At 34.9% G+C, this 21,484-nt stretch overlaps 1 protein-coding gene across 1 annotated transcript; it reads left to right on the top strand.

The window, feature by feature from the left end:
* Positions 1 to 8,177: 8,177 nt before the first annotated feature.
* LOTGIDRAFT_170273 (hypothetical protein) lies at positions 8,178 to 20,396 on the top strand (the record flags this gene model as incomplete). The annotated part of the gene is made up of 3 exons (XM_009068908.1): positions 8,178 to 8,238; positions 8,363 to 8,403; positions 19,836 to 20,396. The coding sequence occupies 3 exons, from the start codon at positions 8,178 to 8,180 to the stop codon at positions 20,394 to 20,396; spliced, it is 663 nt and encodes a 220-aa protein (XP_009067156.1).
* Between the last annotated feature and the right edge of the window lie 1,088 nt (positions 20,397 to 21,484).

The raw sequence follows: 21,484 nt of genomic DNA, 5'->3' as shown, positions 1-21,484 counted from the left end.
GGCATGTTATCCCATAAGGAACACCTGATGCCATGCTTTAACTGGGGTTTTCGACTCACCATCTCGGTTGGGTTACGTAAAAATGATAAAGATACAAAGGTTCCATTAAAATTTAAAAAAAAAAACGAGAATCACAAGGGAGAGCCCGTGTGTATGGTCATGCATTGTGTAATGAGTGAAGTTTTGTTAGGGCAGCGGCATTAGTCTACTCTTTCTTGGACATCCATAAGAAATCCATTATTTTCATGGTACTGAATGTAACAAGGTTGAAGTATTCAAATCTGTTGTTTATTTGTTACAAATAAAAACATAACATTCGAAAGTTCAATCAAAAGCTAATATCTAATTTACATCAAAAGGGCACCCTATAGAGAAAAAAAATATATTTGCATAATCGACGAATACATGAGGGCTCAAAAGATAACCTTGATCTACGTATTGTCTTTAAGAAATAAAGTTCAATGGAAAAGTCATTTAAATAACGGGTAAATGATTGAAGCGACAAAAGGGAACCCTGCGTGACACCCATACCAAATCAAAAGAAATAACGATAATAAAAATGTTTTAAGACAGTAGACGGGATTAAAAAGAAAGGTTTTATGACAAGAGAATAAAATGGTTTGAATTTTTGTTATTTAAAGACCTTTTTAAAAAGATGAAAGGCCGATTGTTCGGGATCGATCAATCACCGTTTGACCAGGTGAACTAAAATTCAACGTGAAATTTCTTGTGTATTTTTCGAGTTTTATTGACGGTTATCCAATGTTTGACCCGATGATAACATCGATTCGACATAGTTAGGGCCTAATGGTCTGTGAAAGTATTTAAATGGCTAACATACACAGTTGTTGGTCAGTCGAGCTTGTAAATCGATCAGAAATTTTACTCGAGTCGTTTAAACTTAAATTCTAATTATTTAGGCTGAAATACTACAATTATTTCTCAAACTACAAAAATTACAGAAATTTGAAACAATTAAACTGATGATGACAATGGAGATTGTTGAAACGTTTTTTTACGATAAAACTCAGGAGAAGTATAAGTGTTCCGCTATCTAATGAAATATTGTTGTTTATATATTATCTTATATGCTATTATCTTGTACTCCTTTGTCTATGCTACTTCGGCTCCATTCCTTTACATAGTACATTACTATCGGAATTCTTTGGGAACGTTCTACTTCAAGGTTTTCATCGTTTGTCGATACATATATTAGCGCATGGAAAACGGATTCAGCTGTTTTTGGTTGCATACCTCTCCCCCTTTACCAGATAAAAAATAATTACCCCGATCTGCCCCAAGATCGAAAGTATTTTTGACCACCCGCCTTGTAGTCTTTGGACTTTATGTCAAAATAAAATATAAGTCAACGAGTATTTTTGGCCATAAGACCTGGTAAACACTCAGATTTCGCACCTGTGGTCTAAATTCGGTGTTCGATCACCTGTGACCATTGACAACGTATATACAATGTCCAAATTTTGAAACTTTACCTACGAACAGTTTAAATACAGCTTGTAGATGCTTCAATGTGTAAATGTAGTCTAAAAAAAAATCTGTAAATGTTTTGGGTCATGCGAAAAATTATAGATCTAAATTCGGTGTTTAATCACCTGTGTCGTCTTTGACAAGATAGAAGCAAAATGCTCATGTCGAAATTTTACCGATAATTTCCTCATTTTGACTAAATATTCAAAAATTGAGATGTTAAACCGCAGATATCTTTGGCCTTATAGGCCTGGTAGTAATTCAGTTTTTTACAGCTGCGGTCTTAATTCGGTAATCACCCTTGACAAGATAGAAGCAAAATGCTCATATCAAAATTTGTCGATAATTGCCTCATTTTGACTAAATATTCAAAAATTGAGATGTTAAACCGCGAATGTCTTTGGCCTTGACCTGGTAGAAACTCAGATTTTCACACTTGTGGTTAAAATTCAGTTGCGTTCGATCACCTGTGTCGCTCTTGACCAGTTAATAAAAGTAGTCCATTACACTTGAAAGGTGTGAATAAATTACCTATATTGATATGGGTTACCAATTGTCAAGTGATTGAGATTTCAAGTACATCTACTCCATCATATCATATCCCAGCCGATTACTTCATACTCTACCAAGTTTTATTGTCGACATCCGTTTAAAAAGCAGACCAATCTACAGACATTCAGATATTTTGATGGATGACCATACATTAATGTATATACGTCGATAAAATTTTCTGACTTTTTTGTACTTTTTGTGTTTGCTGATGATAAATGGTGTTAAAGGGATTGTAAAGATGTTTTCTAAACTTTTGTATGTGTATATGGGGACACTGGTAGCATCGATTTGCATCATTCCAATTTTCAATCAGACGTCTGTGGTTACTGCAATACCACAAAAAAACAAGCGTTTGATTACGTCATTATCTCTTAGATATTATTAGCGGCTTGTGCAAAATTGACGTCATAAACCGCATTGGTCGTCTGCAAGATTCAATATGAAACAAAGCCGACAAGACAAATACAGACGACATTTAATTCCCATCAATTTCTATGAATGTCTTAATTGTTAAAACAGACGAAGTGTCCCGAATGTCGTCTCATTGAATAGCCGTCTGCAGGATTTATCATCAATTTCTATGAATGTCCTAATTAATAAAAAAAAAAACGACGTGTCCTGAATGATGTCTATATAAAAATGACCGCCTACATAAGTTATAAAGTGATTGGTATATGATAGATGGCCATGTTAACATAAAAACTTAGTTTTTTGGGTTAAAAACGGTAATGAGCGGATCATTGTGAGTACTTTATTATAATGATGGCTTAATTATCTCAGCTATTGACCAGTTTTTTGCCACTTTTTATTTCACTGATGGACATGACTGTCCGAAGGTCAATATGAAAAAGTCAAGTCCAACTAAAAAAAAAAAATGGATGTGTCTATAAACTACTACTTTAAAGGGACAGGTGTGTCAATTTCGGGAGGTTGATTTTGGTCTTGAATATATGTAAATAGTTTTCAGAAGTACTAGAAATGTACAAAAATCGCACAATTCCTTCAAAAATGCCTTTAAGTAGGAATTTCAAGAAGACACGAGTCGTCATAAAGGCCTTGTATCTCTTTGAATGGACATGGAATTTAAAATCTCAATATTGGCCATTACCAGTTTTGTCGGGTCGGTACACCCCTCCCCCCTCCACTTCCCTCCACTTCCCCAACTCAAATCCCATTCCAGACCTAGTTATCTGAAAAACAAATAGTGAAATGTTCATCAATATAATGAGATATGTCTATATTGACAATGGGTAGGAACTTAAGAAGATGTTGAGTTATGAAAGGTTATGATAACCCTTAAAGACATAGCATTACATACTTCAAATTTCTCTACTATCACAGTAAATACAACTTAAAGAGACTGAAAAAAAGGTTTTCTAAATTTTCTATGTGAATCTGGGACACTGATGTCATCATTATTTTCTCACTATTCCAATTTTCAATTAGACGTCCGTCTGTGGTTCCTGCAATTCCACTAAAACTAAGTTCCCTTTAGAAACGTCTTTGCCTTATCTGTTTAGTTTTAACAAGTAGATTGCTGATTTAAAACTGCTTGATAAAACAGAAATTCTTTTTCCCAGTGTCCATTAATATATGCGTTTTGTTTGGTCACAGCCCTATATATACGAAATTAAGTTTGTCACTTGGTTATAGTCTGTCTTTATGTGATTACAGACGAACCGAGAGTAATATAATGGAAAGCTGACTCAGAAATCTACCCCCTTTAACTATGAAAATGGGACAGTTATTCATGATGGGAAATGTGAATAAGTGTTTCATTTCAATGTTTGATTAAACCTTCAATATATTATGAAGTTCATTTCGTCTCGTATGATTATATTGTTTGCACAAGATGTTTCTTTCTTATATTTAAAAAGGGATTCAGGCGTTCGTATTGTGTGCCACGTGAATTTTATAAGATAGAGAAAATGATATTTTGTGGTTAATATTGAATTTCCCCCCCCCCCCCATTTTTTTTTAGAGTGTAAGGGGCTGACATGGAAAAAGCGTCTAGTCGTTCGGGACAATAACCGAGGCCCCGTGTGCTACAGGCTGTGCACCTTAAAGACTACTCGACAAAGAGCAGGCTAATGCCGCTGTTCTGGCAAATTTTCCCTCATTGTACACTGCATGGCGTTGTCCGTTGCACCTAGCATAATTAGGTGCAGAAGAGTAGGATGCAAAACTCCATTCATTTCATTTCATTTACATTTGGATTCAGTTCAAATAACCAGTCAAGTAGTTTTTGATACACCTGTTGTGATGTGGGGCTGGTATTTGCTTGCATGACTCAAATACATCTTCAAGTATAGCGGTAGTGTACCTACGTTTTGTACAAACCTCCTTGAAACGACTTTCTATTGTAAAGGTACAATTTTATTTGAAAAGAAATTACATTAATATGCAGATATGATCATAAAATACACCTTTTTGTATCTATTAATAAACTGTAGGTTAATTGAAACACCTTGTGACTGACGCTGCATCAAAGACGCGATGCGGGATACTCGCTAGGACGAGTTTTGACAGAGAAAAATTTAATTGATAGACAACATACTTCGAGCCAATCTAATTAAAATTTAATTAAAATTTCGTTTTTGACTTCTCTCTGATATTTTCGTCTCCGTTGAAATCTATCAAATTTTCTTGTACAGTATCGTTCTAATGACGTTATTTTTTAACCAATCAAACCGTGTCATGTAAGGCTGGTTTAATAATAATAAACTCTTTATTTTACATGGGTCAGAATTATGCTCAATTGTACTGATTCATGTTTCCTAACCGCTTCTGAGAGACAGAACTTGCTGACCCTTCCAAAACACACCATACCACTTAACAACTGGGATTATCAACTCAACATCTTTCAGAAAGTTCACATAGTTATTTATGTTTATTGGTAATTTTTTTCATCGATATTTGTAGACAATTTCGTGAACAATTTGTGCGTTTTTGATCATTATCTCGTCTTTCAAAGTTCAAAGTTTAAGTAAAAGTTTCCCCTTGACGAAGCAATGATGCAGATCGAAGGTGATTTGATTTGGGAGAAGATAGACAGGGATCAGTAGTCTAAGATCTAAAATTAGATTATGTCAGTATAAGTAACCAATTCATAACCATATGATTTAAGTCAAAGCTTGCGGCGAAATGAGACCAACCATGATATTTTTAAACTTTAAGCATCATACGTTAGGTGGACTTCTTTTTTCGCAAAGCAACACCGGCAAAAAATGTTTTTGACGAGAGGAGGTGGATTAGGAATCCAAATTTCATGGCAACATAGAAAGAACATAATTTCATCCAACTCTATCACTTTTAAAATGTAAACCTGACATACGATCCGTCTGCAATCAAATTCCAACCACTTGATGTCAGTGTTTGTAAATAGCAAAACACGAAGATTAAAGGGTTTTATGTGAGTCGAAGAACGATATATTAATATAGGCTCTTGATGTCACTCTCAAAAGCTTACTGTATTATATATCAAATGATCCGATATAATGAATAGTTACGGTGTACCCCGGGCAATCAAAAATATTAGACCACAGTTTAGAGCTAGACTGTTTTTGTTTACACCGCCAACCTCTTAAGGTCGTTATAAATCTTGAAAATCATAAACTTAAACATAAAAATATTACAAAGTTGGAAATTAAAATGTCAAGCCATTTTGTAAACAAACACATAATCGTGTAGTCCGAAAGTAGAGTTATAGATTGTCTAGTCTGTGTATAAGTATTGGGGACACTTGTAGCTTCCACTTGCACTGCACCAATCGAATTTTGAGAATCCGGCAATTAAAATTCATGACTAGATTATGACGTCACTATCAAATGCCACCCAAGACTAGTGACGTCATATTTCTACTTACAAAGACTAGAAAAAACTCTTTACAAGCCCTTTAATTACTATTTGAAATTTTGTATTTTATAGATTTTCAATCGTTTTGATCCTTTGCACCTTCTGAAGAGCTTTGGACTATATACTTCGTGGAAGATTTTCATCTGGTCGACCTCGTTGATTTCTATCAGAGGCCAGAGACGTAAGTAAGTTTCGGACTAATTTTGAAAAAAAATCGGAATACACTTTTGCCTCGAGGACAACATAAATTTAACCAAAACACACGAGAAATCGGTGATTACTGCATGCAAGCATAGTGATACAGATATTTGTAGTGTGCACCCAATTTTGTTTATGGGCCCATGAGTCGTCAGGCCTCTGAAAAATTTGACAAATGTCGTCAAGATTCGCCAGTAAAACTTGTTACATGTAGCGTGTGTAAAGATATGCACACAGTTTGATCTGAGTAGTGGAGAAGTTTTGACAGATCGAGAGGATTCGAACTTGCTGCACATATAGTCAAAAAACGTAACAAAATCAAAATAATTTTCAAATGTTAATTTAATGTGCAGAAATCGGACGTAAAACTCCATTCCATTTTTGGCAAAACTAAAGACGTAAAGAAGAACATTTTTGATAGTATTTCTTTTGGTGGTTTTAGCTAATTTTATTTCATTATTGCAAAATATTAAAAATGGATTCCCTTAATATTCATTTATGAAAATGAAAATGCTAATACTTATATGAATAGAAAGTAGAGGTGTTCTAATGACTTTGGAAAATACCAGTTTGTCTCACCTGTCCAAATTAATTCATAATTAGCTAAATTAGAAGAGAATTACCAGCAGAATTTCAATGAGTGACCGATCAAGAAAGGTCAAAAAGTATTTTTTTGTTTATCCAGACTGTACATACATGGATATTTATGATTGGTTAAAACTCTTAATTATATGCAATAACAACATAATGATATGATTAAGAATACATGATAATTCATTATAAAACCAAATAATCAAATAGTTTGCTTGATTTGACAATAAAAAATAAGGAAACCCATCTTAAACAATTCAACAAATTAAAAAAAGCTGTATAGCAAAAAACCTTGCTCACTTACAAGACGATACTTTCCAAATGTTAATCAGATTGCTTGCGTGTCGATGGGACATCAAATTCAATCGTATTGTATTTCATTTTTGCAAAGTACTAAACATATCAACTAAATAAAAAAATTTTGATCTCGAAAGAATAATTTTTTCAAATGTTAATTCGATTTTTATGATATTTTTTTATGTAATTCACTTTGGTAGGTCGTGTTATTTCAAGAAAAATCGATACTTAGTTCGTTTTGATGAGTTTTAAGAATCTAAATTTAGGCTATAATAGAAATATCTAAATGTCAAGTAAAAACCAGAAGTCTAAGATAGATCTTGGCTAATTATTTTGAGATCCAAGAAAATAGATACTTCGTATTTATCTATTTGTAGACAAACTGAACGTGAGACTTGGATCTGAAAAAGTAACTCTGACAAATCTAAAACAGTAGTAATAAACGACCATTTCTCCTCAATGGGTTGATAAAGACGTTTTCTAAATTTTTATATACTACACAAATAGCATCGATTTGCACCATTCCAATTTCCTATTACACGTTCCTGCAATGCCACTAAATCTAACTGATTGATGACGTCACTAATTGCAATAACATGCTTGAATCACATAATGCATTATGCCTTTCTGATTAGTGATGCCACCAAACACTTAGTTTTGGTGCAATTGCAGGAACCACAGACGTCTGATTGAAAATTGGAATGGTACAAATTGATGCCATCAGTGTCCCCAATACACATAAAAAATTTAGAAAACCTCTTTACAATCCCTTTAAGACAGAAAAAGGGATATGAAATGACATTCGATTCAGTTGTGGATATTTTTGTCTGATTGTAAGAAATAGTAGGTTTTGAGTTGATAAAAAGAAAGATTTGTTCGTGTTGAACGAAAGTGGTTAAGGATCATTAACGTTTTTTGTACAGATTTGTAAGATTTTAATAAGATTTTTGCTACATTACGAAGGATGTTTCAAAAGAAATATTTTGCGTACATTTGTACTAATTATAAAGCCCCGTCACACGAACTGACGATTTTTCCATGAGTTTTTGAGCTGCTGATTTTATTGGAGTGAGCTGTAAGCTTAAGGTTAAAGGTGAATTGTTACTGATCATTTGTATTTAATGAGGGGTTGTTGTGCAGTAGGGCACAGTGTTGGAGTATCTAGATGGCGTCATTTGATTTGTTAAGTCGTACAAATGTCACTGAGTAAGGCTAAAGCTAAATTCTTACTGATTAGAACATTTGTATTTGATGACGGTATGTAGTTCAGTAGGGTAGAGTGTTGGGGTGTTTAGCTGGCGTCATTTGCTTTGCCAGGTCGAACAAATGGTTGGCGTTGGTATTGAAACCTTGAATCATTCAACATTCTTCATTATTCCAGTCGACCCAATTGATATACAGATAGGGAAAATGAATGCCCAGGTGTGTGGCCAAGAACGAGTTGGCAGACAGGATCCTCGTGATCTTAAGTTGGTAAACTTTCTCTCTTTGGTTTGAATACTCTTTTTCTTGAGACTTTGACGTAACACGCAGTATGTTTTTAGCTTCATCTTAAAAATTGACGCATGTGATGAACGAGACGTTGTCAGTTCATGGAATGAGTGAAGTAGCCCCAAGAAAATAAATGAAACAAAATATCTGAAGCTGTCATTAGTTTTAAAGTTATGATGTTTTGGACATACGTCCTTCAATTGTAAGTCAGTGGGACAACTCGACTCTTCGTACTTATATAAGATAAAGAAAAACTGTGTCAAGTATTTGGCAAGTAATAAACATCAAGAGTTGATTTATGACAACTATTATAATGATACTTGTAATTGTTTATGATTGATGTCGAGTTGTCTAACCTTGGCCCTTTAACATACCATTGAATTAGGTATGGGCTAGATGTCGCGCCGATCTTAATCTGCGCGAATCTGGCATGGTTCTGTCACGTGATGACTTATCAACCAATAATCTGACAGGGTTTGGTCATGTGATTTACATGATCTGGTCACGTGATATATATTGTGCAAATCTAACCAATAACAGATACCCAAAAACGTTCTAAATGGACATGCTACAGTACAGATTGGTAACATGGAACAAATGGTAGCTGTGGGTTCAAATTTCGGTCGGCAAGTGAAAGACTGGTGACCTTGAAGAAGTCGACCCTACTGCAAATGGGTACAGACCATCCGTAAAATATCAATGCCAGGACCCTTTGTGAACCTAAGTTAATCCTAATTGGCAAATATTGTTGTTTCTTCCTTTTTTGTATTGACTCACCAAATCCCCCACCCCTCCCTTCTGTTCTGTCCCATAAACTTTTTTACTAGCCACTTTGTAACTTGAACAAAATTATAGCCAATTAAAAAGAAAGAGACAAATGTTAACTGTTTAGCAAGGATTAAAACGTACAAGATGAGGAAATGGCGACACGTTACAATAGAAGAAAATAAATGTTAAAAGCGTGGTGTTTGGACAGTTTTAACACAAAATAAGTGGCTTTGGTGAAAATATCATAAACATTAACAAATAAGACCATTACTGTACAACATAATACATGTATCATTTTAATGGCGAAGTTTGTTTTCTTGCTCAGCTTGACCTGCGTAGCAAAATTTCCCTCATTGCGCAGTGTTTTGCAATTTGCGAAGAATTACATGTAGAGCGTACAAATGGGCCATTTTAACGATAAAAGCTCCATTTGAGCTCGACAAGGGTGGTTTAACCATTGCACTGTAAGAATTTCATTCGCTGTTTCCCCAAACTGTTCTAAATCACTTCACGTCGCTGTTTTACACATTTTTTCCCTCAACAAGGCGTTGTCTGTCTTAATTTACTTGATCAGGATAGTAAAGGATTTCCCTCATTGCCCACTGCCCATTTACCTGATCAAAAAAACCCAAGACATTTCCCTCATGTTATGCATACAGCATAGCATTGTCCGTCTTTCGTAGTCCAAACACGGCCAGATAGTAGGCAGTAAAACTTCGGAAAAGTGGCACAAAAAAACTGACTAAAATGTAGGACGTACAAATGCACTCAAAATAACCGGAATCTCTCACGAAACTGTTCTAAATTCAACATGCACTGGCTAATCCCCTTCGCTACACTCAAAACTGCAGAATTCTGCACCAACATACAATATCAAATCGTGAGAATCGACTGTTAGCTTTGACAAACGTCAAGCTTTCTTTAAACTAGGATTGGGGTCAAATTTGACATCTTGGTTGGAATTTTGCGCTCTGAAAAACTACCAAAATAATGGGAATTCAATTCATGAATACTAGATCGTTACATTGTTCCTATCATTACCCAAGCCAAGTGGATTAAGACACTGCAAGGTCGTAAATTTCAACTACTTCCGTACAAATTTGGTCTTTCGCACAGAATAGTGACTTGAGAGCACATTTTGGACGATTTTAGAAATTTAGACAATATTTAGATCTTTTAAGTTTTTATGTGAGTTAACGAGTGTATCAAAAATCTACCATCAAAGTTTCAATTTTCAACTCGACAAAATTTGGGCCAAAATTGTTGCTTTTTTGCGAGTTGGATACGAGTAAATCCGAACAAAACGTGACTCTAAGGTTCCGATTGTAGTAATTAGCGTAACAAGTTATCAACAATCAATGTCCTGAAATTGGTTTCTGGTTAATCATTACGCCAATAAGATTGTCTTTGCTCATATGCAAATTTGGTTTACAATACATACTATGAGCGAAGGGAAATACAACGAAATCGAATATTAGATTGAAACAATTACAGGAATTAGGGAATTTTGGGGTTATGTTTAGATCCAAAGGAATTTCAATAGAATTTCATGATATATAGTTTCAAAGATTTCCCGGGAATCCGTGCACTTAAGACGTCGCTATCTCGGAATTTTGCGGTTATTTTTTGTTACTTGGATTTTATTTCAGGCAATTCCATGCCAGAACAGTTCGTTTCGAGGCATAAACAATCTTGTTGGAAGCCGTGGATACTTGCTAAAATTATAAAAAATGTTGGCTCTGGACAGACGCCGTCTGTAGGCAAAGAGTACACAAATTCTGTATCCTGTCCAAATTCTCTCATTGCACACTGTATAGCGTTGCCCATCCTTACAAGCTACCCTAATAATAAGCTCAGCATAGTAGGACGATAAACTCTATTTCATTTCATTGTCCAAACAAATTCTTTAATTTCATAAATACGTCAAGCAAATAAAATAGAGACAAGCTCCCCGCAGTTTTGAACCAACGTACGTCAGTGAACCTATCAATTATGTATGTAAAAACTCATAAGAACAACAGAAAAAATAATTATTTCTTACGTTTGTTGATTTGAACTTATTTCTATATATCGATATTTCCTTGACCGACTTCTTTTAGTCTTTTGTTATCGTTTGAATAAAAATCGATAGAAAAGTTGTTAAAGTACATAGTCTACACGGAATGAACTATCATTTCTTTTCATAGTTTGACGGACGTAATATGGGAACGCTACAAAACAATTTACGTAAAGTATTTGAGAAAAATGACATTGAAATTGCAACAAAGTTATCTGCACGCACAAAAATATCTGATTGTTTTTTTTTTTGGACTTTGCATGGTGATGCCACAATAATCTTTTCTTACATTTTTCACTATGCATGACGAACGTAATAAGTGAACGCTACAAAACAATTTACGTAAAGTATTTGAGAAAAATGACATTGAAATTGCTACAAAGTTATATGCACGCACAATAATATCTGATAGTTTTGTTTTTGATTTTATTTTTTGACTTTGCATGGTGATGCCACAATAGTCTTTCTTACATTCTACACAATGACGAACGTAATATGGGAACGCTACAAAACGTAATACGCACGCAGGTTACTTATGCATGTGTTACTTTTCTGCTTCCAGTTTTTTGAAAGACTAAATAATGAAAAAAAAACACAATTTAGTAACCATTTGCTCTACTTTGGGGTTCACTACCCCACAATTCGTCACATGTTCGTAAGAAACGAGTCTACATAACATTCATAGATAGGTTAAAAAATATGATCATTAAAACGCGACTGTGGTAGAAAACTTGTTAGATTACAACGGACGGAAACAAAAAAATATCAGGACAAATACCAAATAGTCATCTTATTTGATTAAGATTGGTATAAGCATTGTAGCCATTTGGGACATTGTCTCGATTGCTAGTAGAGTAGGTGTTCCAGAGTAACGAGCTCCATCTGCCTCCGGAGCCGCGGTGGCTCAATGAGTTAGACGCTTGCTCGCTAACCTGAAGGTCCAGGGTTCAATCCCCGCATAGGTCGAGATAATACCTTCGGATTTTTCAACCAGGTTTCCCCCTGTCAGTGATGCTACAGACTGTGCACGTTAAAGATCCCTCGACAGTTGGAAATTGAAAAAGAGCAGGCTAATGCCGCTGTCCTGGCAAAAATTTCCCTCATGGCACCCTACATGGCGTTGCCCGTCTTCATTAACCCACAAGGTGCAGAACAGTAGGACGTAAAACTCCATTCATTTCATTTCCATCTGCCTCCACTCACGACCTCTTGAGAGGTTATCCATAACGTACACTGTAAACGTGCCGATAAAAATGTAACCTATATTAGATTGAGGGTATATAATTATGGTTTATAATTTTACCGTTTTTCCTCGAGACGTTCATGAAATAGTCATATAATATATCATAACTTTTTGTATATTTCCTTAAAAAATATGTTTTAAAGGGACGTTCACCTATTTTCTTATCTAAGGTTCGACAGTTTATTGTTAAAATTTATACTATAATAATTCAATACATATGAATCGGTTGACATCCTTTAAGTTCTGGGAGTTCGGGTCTTTGGTTTACCCAATCATATACTTTGTTTAGTAAAAGCTTGTTTGAAGTATGACATCCTGGGATATGTCAAACACCCGCAACATAGCTGAGTTTAAACGATTTTTAAAATATTGGGCCACCTGTGTCTTTTTTTAATGTCTTTGAAGCATATTAAGTGATTTGAACAATGTAGCCCCATTTGTCGATGATTTGTGAAAAAATAGTTCGGATGCCCCCAGTCCCAAAATGGGTTCCCCATGATTTTTGTCACGACTCTTAATATTTGTTGACAATTTTGAAACGAATGTGCCCATTTTCGACCAACCTATATACGCCTTTCGAATCTTCTGTAAAATGAAGATTTGTCCTTCATTTATTGTTGTTTACGCTCAGTTCCAATTGTTTAGTCGTCTTTTGTATAGCGATATCTCACTGACTGGAACATTTCGGTTTAGTGCGTATATTATTCTATATTTGTCTGAATTCTTTTGTCATTTATTGTGAGGAATATTCCATATTTCCTTGTTCCGGAAACCTCCAGGAAATATCTTTATATTATATATAATCAGATTGATATATTCATTAATATTGTCGTCTTAAAAGGATTGTTAAGAGTTTTTTTTTCACCTCTTATATGTATCGGATACATCGTGTTTTATGACGTTACAATCGCAAATTCTGTGGATATTAATACCATTCTGATATTTACAGGAATCACAGATATACGACAGACGATGAAGGCATATTGACCCCATGACTCCCGACTTTGAAGCCCCCACCCCACAACTCTTACTTTTCGTTTTATTTTTTTACAGGAAAATAATTGCCTTTAACACCCTCCCCTCTTTCCATTGTCAGTTCTGTGGCCCCTTACTCGGCCGATCTAAAAGTCATTATATAGTCACTGTACAGACCACAATATCCCCCCAGGAAACTGGATAATATGAACTTCTGACCACCTAAAGTCAACCGCATATAATCCGTTTCCCTGTTCCGGAAATATCTTAATGTCATTTCCAATCACAAGCACGAATAGGCTCATACACTTAACCCGGCTTAAGTGTATGAGCCTATTCGTGCTTGTTATCGAAATCGCCATTATTTAATCGCAGGCGAATGCTACGTAAGATTCTCAGTATAAAAAGTATGCAAATTTACATATACATAACAGGATATATTTTGAAGTATGTATATCTTAGTCAAAATCTAAAAGGAAAGTCATAAACAAAATTAGCAATAAAATAGTAAATTTATCGATCTTAACCTTAAGGAGGCATTTGTACTTATTTCATTTCTTTTATCATTTGATCGCTTTGTATTTTTATACATTTATGAGGTTCATTACTCCATTATATATGCGTCTTGCCCTGTGGATATTTTGGTAAAATAACAACTATGTGCATAATCCCAAGTAATTTGCATAAATTTGAATATTAATAGAGTTATATAAGTAGCAAGTATGTTATTCGTAACGTTATACAATCGGAACAGGTTGGCCCCATTTGGATTACAAAAGTCCTTGAACGCCCGTAGAGATAAGTTTTGTATTACTCCACATTTTGTCTTCTTTAAGGGATGCAGCTATCGGTTTACCGTAGCTACCATTGCATTTGTGTTCTTGAGCACCCATTAAGAGACGTCTTAGATCTTGTTTTACGACTCCTTATGGCTTCTGGAAGAACCCTTGTTGTCTATTTGTTCAATTTTATCTTGTAACGGTCTCAATTTAACCCTGAACACTTTTCATACTGCAAATCTATCTTAACATTCGCCTGGAAGTAAGTAAATGTTTCGAGCTCAACTCTCTATAGAATCATATATCCGCCATATCTTTTTTAAATGAATCTGATTGGTTGAAAACTTAGTCCTCGACCAATCAAATTTAGTCCGCTAAAATTGACTCGGTGCATCAGAAGCTTGTAGTCTATTGGACCCATACACCCATTAAAACTATAATATATGAAAGACAGTCAATTGGCCGAGTTAAACCCGATCGATCTTCATGCATATTTGAAATACAATAGTCTGGAAAACATCCTATGCCATAGGCATAACTCATAAACATGCTAGAAATAGACACTATATAGATAAGAGTCTAGCCGAGATGTCTAGTAGACGTCCTATTGTTCTGCGTCTGTTTTGTACTAATGAAAATGGGCAACGCCCAACAGTCGAGGGGTCTTTAACATGTACAGTCTGAAGAAAATAGGACGGTGGGAAATCGAAAAAGAGCCGACTAATGCTGCTGTCCTGGCAAAATTTCCCCCATGGCACACTGCAATGACGCAAATTTCCATTGCTTGGAATTCAATAGCCCAATCGTTGGAGCAAAAAAAAAATTAGGGCGCAAAACTCAGGCACAGTTATGTTTTTTACTCGGTCAAATATCCTTGACTCCAGGCCAAGCCATTTTTTAATATGCCACATCAGGGTAGTGACATTGTTTGCCAGCATTCTTACATTTTTTTATCTTCTCTCCGGTGACAAGAAGAGTGACAATAACGGGAATTAAGGCCACATTATAAATAATATATGACAGTATACGGGAAAACATTTCAAAGTCAACGACTTTTTAAAAAACAACACGACACAGTTTGGTAGTTATAAAGGGAAATCTCCGGTTAAAAATTCACTCATTGCCCACTGCAGGGTGTTTCAAGTAGCACAATTAAGAGCAGAATAATTGAATTCGTCGCATTTGATTTGATCATTCCTCGTCATCGACATTTTGTTGTGACGTAGGACATAGGACACCTGATTCCACTTCCCAACTGGGATTTCATTTATAGATACATTGGGAGAAAGCTGTTAAATTGTGCCATTTAAGTTTTTCATTATGTTCTTTTTGACTATTCTGTTCTCAAAAACAATTCATTTCGAAGGGCCTGCTATATAGAATAGCCCTTTTTTCTTGAAAATATGAAGTTTGCCCTTTTGATCATTGAGAAATGCAATGGCGATTAAACGTCATTTGTTTCGTTTAAAAATGTGCAGTGAAGTATTGTAGAAACGTCGTATTAAAATTTCTTTTCCTACAGCATTGCCAATAGCGAACCGGATTATAAAACTTAAGTACAAATCTCAATCAATGACCTAATCGAACTCATGAGGTAGTCCCAAACTCTTTCCCACAGTGTTCACACTGCGTCTGTTCTTTAAGGGATGGTTAAGAGCTTTTCTAAATTACCATTACATGTACATTATAATTCACGCCGTTTGTATGTATGTTTCGGACTACCAAATAATTTGTGCAAAAAAAACTACGTAAGGATTACGATTTATTTGTCCTACAATTTCAAGTAAGATTATATCTTGTCGGGTCGGATTCGGATAATCTTTTGAAAACATTAACTAATCGAGTTGAAAAATTGAGGCTTAAACTCAGACGGAAGTCGACCAGATTATCACTACTTTAAGGTGGTTTTCTCGACGGCGTGTCGTCAAGATGTGCACTATTTTAGATAGAGATATATAACTGAAAAGTAGTGTCCATGTACCACCCCAAGCGACATTTGTCGAAGGAGAAACTTGTTAATTAAACAAAAAGAAGACAGAGAAATAGAAGACAGAGAGAAATACAAGGTAGATAAAAAATTATGTGAGGCAGGGCAAAAGTGCAAAGAGAAATAGGTGAAGGCAGAGAGAATATGAAGAAGGCAAAGACACAAATAAGAGAGAAGGCAAAGAGAATATGAAGAAGGCAGAAATAAATAATAGAAGTCAGAGAAATTAGAAAGGAAGACAGAGAGAAATAAAAAGGAAGATATAGATAGAAAGAAGGCAGGGCGATTTAGAGGGAAGGCAGTAGAAAGAACTAAGAAGGCAAAGAGAAATAGGTAGAAGGCAAGGATAAATCAAAGAGAAATAGAAGACAGAAAGGAAGAGGTAGAAGAGAGAAAGCAAAGAGAAACAGAAAGAAGAAAGAAGGCAAAGAGAGATAGGAAGAAGGCAGTGAGAAATGGGGGGAGGGCAAAGATAGAGACAAATACATCCCTTTAATGTACTTTTATTTTGAGTGATTTGAAAGTTGCATAATCATATACATTTTAAACGGGGATTAAATTGTGACTTTTTTGCACTAAAAAATAATTTATAGATGTTTAAATTTCATATCTGTTTACAAACTAAAAACATAAAAAACCAACATGGAATTCTGTCATTTTAGTTAAAGGAACATTCTGTTTTTTTCGTAGATTGAAAAAAAATTGTTCAAATTTATGATAGCTGTATTATACCATAGTCTATAAAGGACATTTTGCGAAATTTCAATTAACAAAAACTTCATAAATATTTTTTAAATAATTATGCTATTTATTCAATTTACTAAATCCGCACATTAGTCTCTAACAGCTTCCATAAAGCATAACGAACGTTTACGTAAACTTTTGAAATAGTTTACGTTTAAAAAAATAAATGGCTGGATGCTTTGGCTAAAACTTTCAGATACGTCAATGGACACCTTGATATTTGTGTTTAGTTTTAACAAATTTGTCCTACAAAAAATTCGACCCACAAAAAGCGGAATGCCCTTTTAATGTTTGAGTAAATGCGCCAAATACTGGTTTGACTCGACAGATGTTGGTGAAATAATGAATAGAGACAAAGAAATAAATAACATGGTGTTTTTAAGGCCTACTTTTCTGCACATGTCCTCAAGATTGAACATTTGGAGGGACATGGCAAAATTTGCATATCTACCACGATAAACTTAGTCTAGAACACGGGACCAAGGGTTTTTGCCTCATCTGAACGACTAAATTCTTTTTGTAATTTAGACCATAGCTAAGGGGGTGGGGATGCGGCAGAAGGTGAGGCGAAATTGTTCACGTCTTTGGTGAGCAATTGTCAGTGGGCAACATCCGGTGATCTGTCCGAACACTTGAAAAATCACCATGCTCTATTGAACACTGGGAGAAAAGTATTTAATCCAAATTCTTTTTTTATGAAGTTGGTGCACACTCTTTAAAAACACCCCAAAAAAAAATAAACATCCTTATCGAGTCCATAAAGCTCCATTATAAAGTTAACATAAATCACGGACGCAGATCTGAATAATGACCCGGAACTTAGATGATAGACTTGTTTACACTGGAAACGAAAAATAAGTGATCTGTTTACCATTTCAACTAAAATAGTATAACGAATTCAGTCGTAAAACGTCAACAAAGCCGTTTCTATAAATACGAGAAAGGTCATTTATTTACATTATGTTGGTCACTTTTACTTGACCACAGGCCAGTAAGTTATTTATATATTGGTCATTTTCAATTGACCACGGGCTATTTTATGCTAATGATTTCCATGTTTTGATATATTGTCTAAAATGTCAAGATATTTCAAGCGGTAGTCACTACAAGTCAACAGAATCGAAGTAGTATTAATTTTCAGCCTGTATAGCATAATATTGAAAAATTGTAAACGTTAACACTACGATTATAATAAAAGTGCACGAAATATACAATTTCCGGTTATTTCGTTGACCACTGTGACTCTTTCTATCACTTTTTTCTCTCGCTCATTCTCTTAATCTCCCCCACCTTTCTCTCACTCTTTTCTCCTCTTTCTCTTACTCTTTCCCCACGCTCTTTCTCTATGCTCTTTTCTCTTACTCTTTTCTACCCATCTTTCTTACGTTCTTTGTCTGACTCTTTTCTCACGCCCTTTCGCTGCGCTCTTTCTCTCTGACTCTTTTTTCACCCTCTTTCTCTGCTGTTTTTTTCCCATACTATCACTCTTAATCATTTCTCACGCTGTTAATCTTGTCTCTGACTCTTTCTCTTAATCTTGTTTATGACTCTTAATCTTTCTTCTCACTCATTTTCTCAATCTTTTCCTACACTCTTTTTCCTAATCTTTTCCTACACTCTTTCTCTTAATCTTGTCTCTGGCTCGTTTTCTTAATCTTTTCTCACACTCTTTCTCTATTTTTTTCTCATTCTCTTAACCTTCACTTTCATTTTTTCTGTCAATTATGTTTAGATTGGGATTGACTTCACAAACTTAGAAACTGTGTGTTCAAGTTCAAGTTTACTGTGCCAATGAACTCATTATCACGAAGTCTCATAATATTGATTAAGATAATGAAAAGAAGGGAAGTAATATCTCAACCTTGCTGACAACCTCTATTAAATCTTATTAAATCTTATATCTATTAGGTTGTACTGTTATGATTTATTGTATTTTAGAAGGAAATTGCTTTGTTATATTGTTGACTTAAATAGCCCGATGATCTTAATTGGATACGCCTTCGAATGTACGTTTTTAGCTATAATTCGAACATAAATAATAGATTTGAATGATTCGACAATATAATATGAAAGAATCCAAGTTTACGTATTTCTATCACTGTGATGAATTGGAGTTTTTTTACTTGTTATTTTCACTGTGTTGTGTTTCAAATTGCATTTTTATACCTTACAATGTTTTATAAATGTCTAGACTATCGCCCTCTTCTAGACACCTGATATCACTTTTCATTATGAAATACTTACTCACTTATGATTGATATACTTCCTCAAGTGAAAAGTTATGTTGTTAAGGATTTCGGGTTTATTTTTGCGGTTCAGATCGTTAGTACTTAGTTTATACACTACTAAAATTATAGATATGAGATTTTTTATAACGTTGGTGATAATGCCATTTTTATATTAGACGATCTTTCCAGCTCGGTCCTTGCGACCTGTATACTGACAGAGTAAACCGGGTTGAAAATTCTGAAGGTAGTATCTCAACAGTGCTGAACTTCAACCTCCAGGTTGGTGAACTTATATCCGTCTTAGTAATTTAGAGAAAGCAATACCTTTAATTTTTGATTATTACCACACCCGTATGGTTTATTGTGATACATAGTTTTTTTATTGTTAAATTGATGAAGCGGTTTAAAAGACAATATCCTTGTCTATAATTATGATTTACTGTCGCAATATTCTGATTTCTTCCGTGTGACTTGGTAAAGTTTTTAATTTGGGTCAAGTGAGACTAATTCAGGTCAAGTAAGACTTGGTAAAGTTTTTAATTCGGGTTAAGTAAGACTTGGTAAAGATTTTAATTCAGGTCAGGTGAGACTTGGTAAAGATTTTAATTCAGGTCAAGTGAGACTTGGTAAAGATTTTAATTCAGGTCAAGTGAGACTTAGTAAAGATTTTAATTCAGGTCAAGTGAGACTTGGTAAAGATTTTAATTCAGGTCAAGTGAGACTTGGTAAAGATTTTAATTCAGGTCAAGTGAGACTTGGTAAAGATTTTAATTCGGGTCAAGTGAGACTTGGTAAAGATTTTAATTCAGGTCAAGTGAGACTTGGTAAAGATTTTAATTCGGGTCAAGTGAGACTTGGTAAAGATTTTAATTCGGGTCAAGTGAGACTTGGTAAAGTTTTTAATTCGGGTCAAGTGAGACTTGGTAAAGATTTTAATTCAGGTCAAGTGAGACTTGGTAAAGATTTTAATTCAGGTCAAGTGAGACTTGGTAAAGATTTTAATTCAGGTCAAGTGAGACTTGGTAAAGTTTTTAATTCGGGTCAAGTGAGACTTGGTAAAGATTTTAATTCGGGTCAAGTGAGACTTGGTAAAGATTTTAATTCGAGTCAAGTGAGACTTGGTAAAGATTTAGATTCGGGTTAAAACGTTAAATATTATTCATAATGGTCACATTTCCGAAAATAAGCGGAAAAGCGGATTTTTGTGGCTTCTGTCGGGTGTCCCTTCCATTATTTACAGAACCATGCCGTTGAAAATCATTACGAAATGATTCAAATTGGAACTTCGTGGATTTCAGTACCAAAGACGGTCATCACTTCCAACTTCCACCTCTTCCAACCACCCGAATTCATTTTAAATAATTGTCTTGAACATGCCCTTACAGTCCTACTTGTAACCTTGAACAGTTTGAAATAAAGAGCTATTTAAATGAAAAGTACACTACAAATGACTTGTTTTAGACACTTCTACTATCACGTTGCATAAGTGACAATAATGTGTTAAAACTTAGATAATTTTATTATTAAATGGAATTTGCACCTTAGTAAGAATAGTATGTAATAGAGTTGAAGGTCTTCCGTTTTTAACACCAAAGGGCTTATAATGGCGCAAACGCCGTTGTACACTTTGCCAAGACATCGACATACGTCTATGTAGAACTATTAAGTGCCTGCTTGTAGCACACCTAGGCCTTGTGTTGTATTTTCGGAACGACACGGAACATTTCCCACATGTGGTTGAATATCGGGCGAACTTTGGACTCGTTTGAAAATTGTAACAAGTTGACAATCCCAATCGCAGAATGGCATTGAATTGCTTTGCTTCCGATACCCTCCAGCTATTTCTTAAAAAGGTGACATCGTCGAATACATGCGAAGAACGTTGGCACCTGAATGGCTTAGCAATGCAATTCTATTTAACGACGTTTCCAAAAAGCGAAAGCAAACTTTTTTTTTATGCATGGTTCATTTTCCAATAAATATTTCAGAGGAAAAAGTTCATTTTGAAATCGATTGTTTATGAAGGCGGCAGATAAATCAAACTTTATTTGAAATACATTCCGTGATTAATAGCTTTATCCTCAAAATACCGAGGTCACCAGACTTATTCGATACCTATCATATAGATATTTACAATGATATACTATCCTGCTGGAAGGGAAACGAACTGGTGTATAGCTGGATATAGATTTTGATAATAAGACGCTAGATTCGTTATAGGCTCTGACAACC

The sequence above is a fragment of the Lottia gigantea genome (assembly GCF_000327385.1).
Source record: "Lottia gigantea unplaced genomic scaffold LOTGIsca_96, whole genome shotgun sequence".
Lineage (NCBI taxonomy): Eukaryota > Metazoa > Mollusca > Gastropoda > Lottiidae > Lottia > Lottia gigantea.
This window is presented reverse-complemented; position numbering and strand designations above follow the sequence as displayed.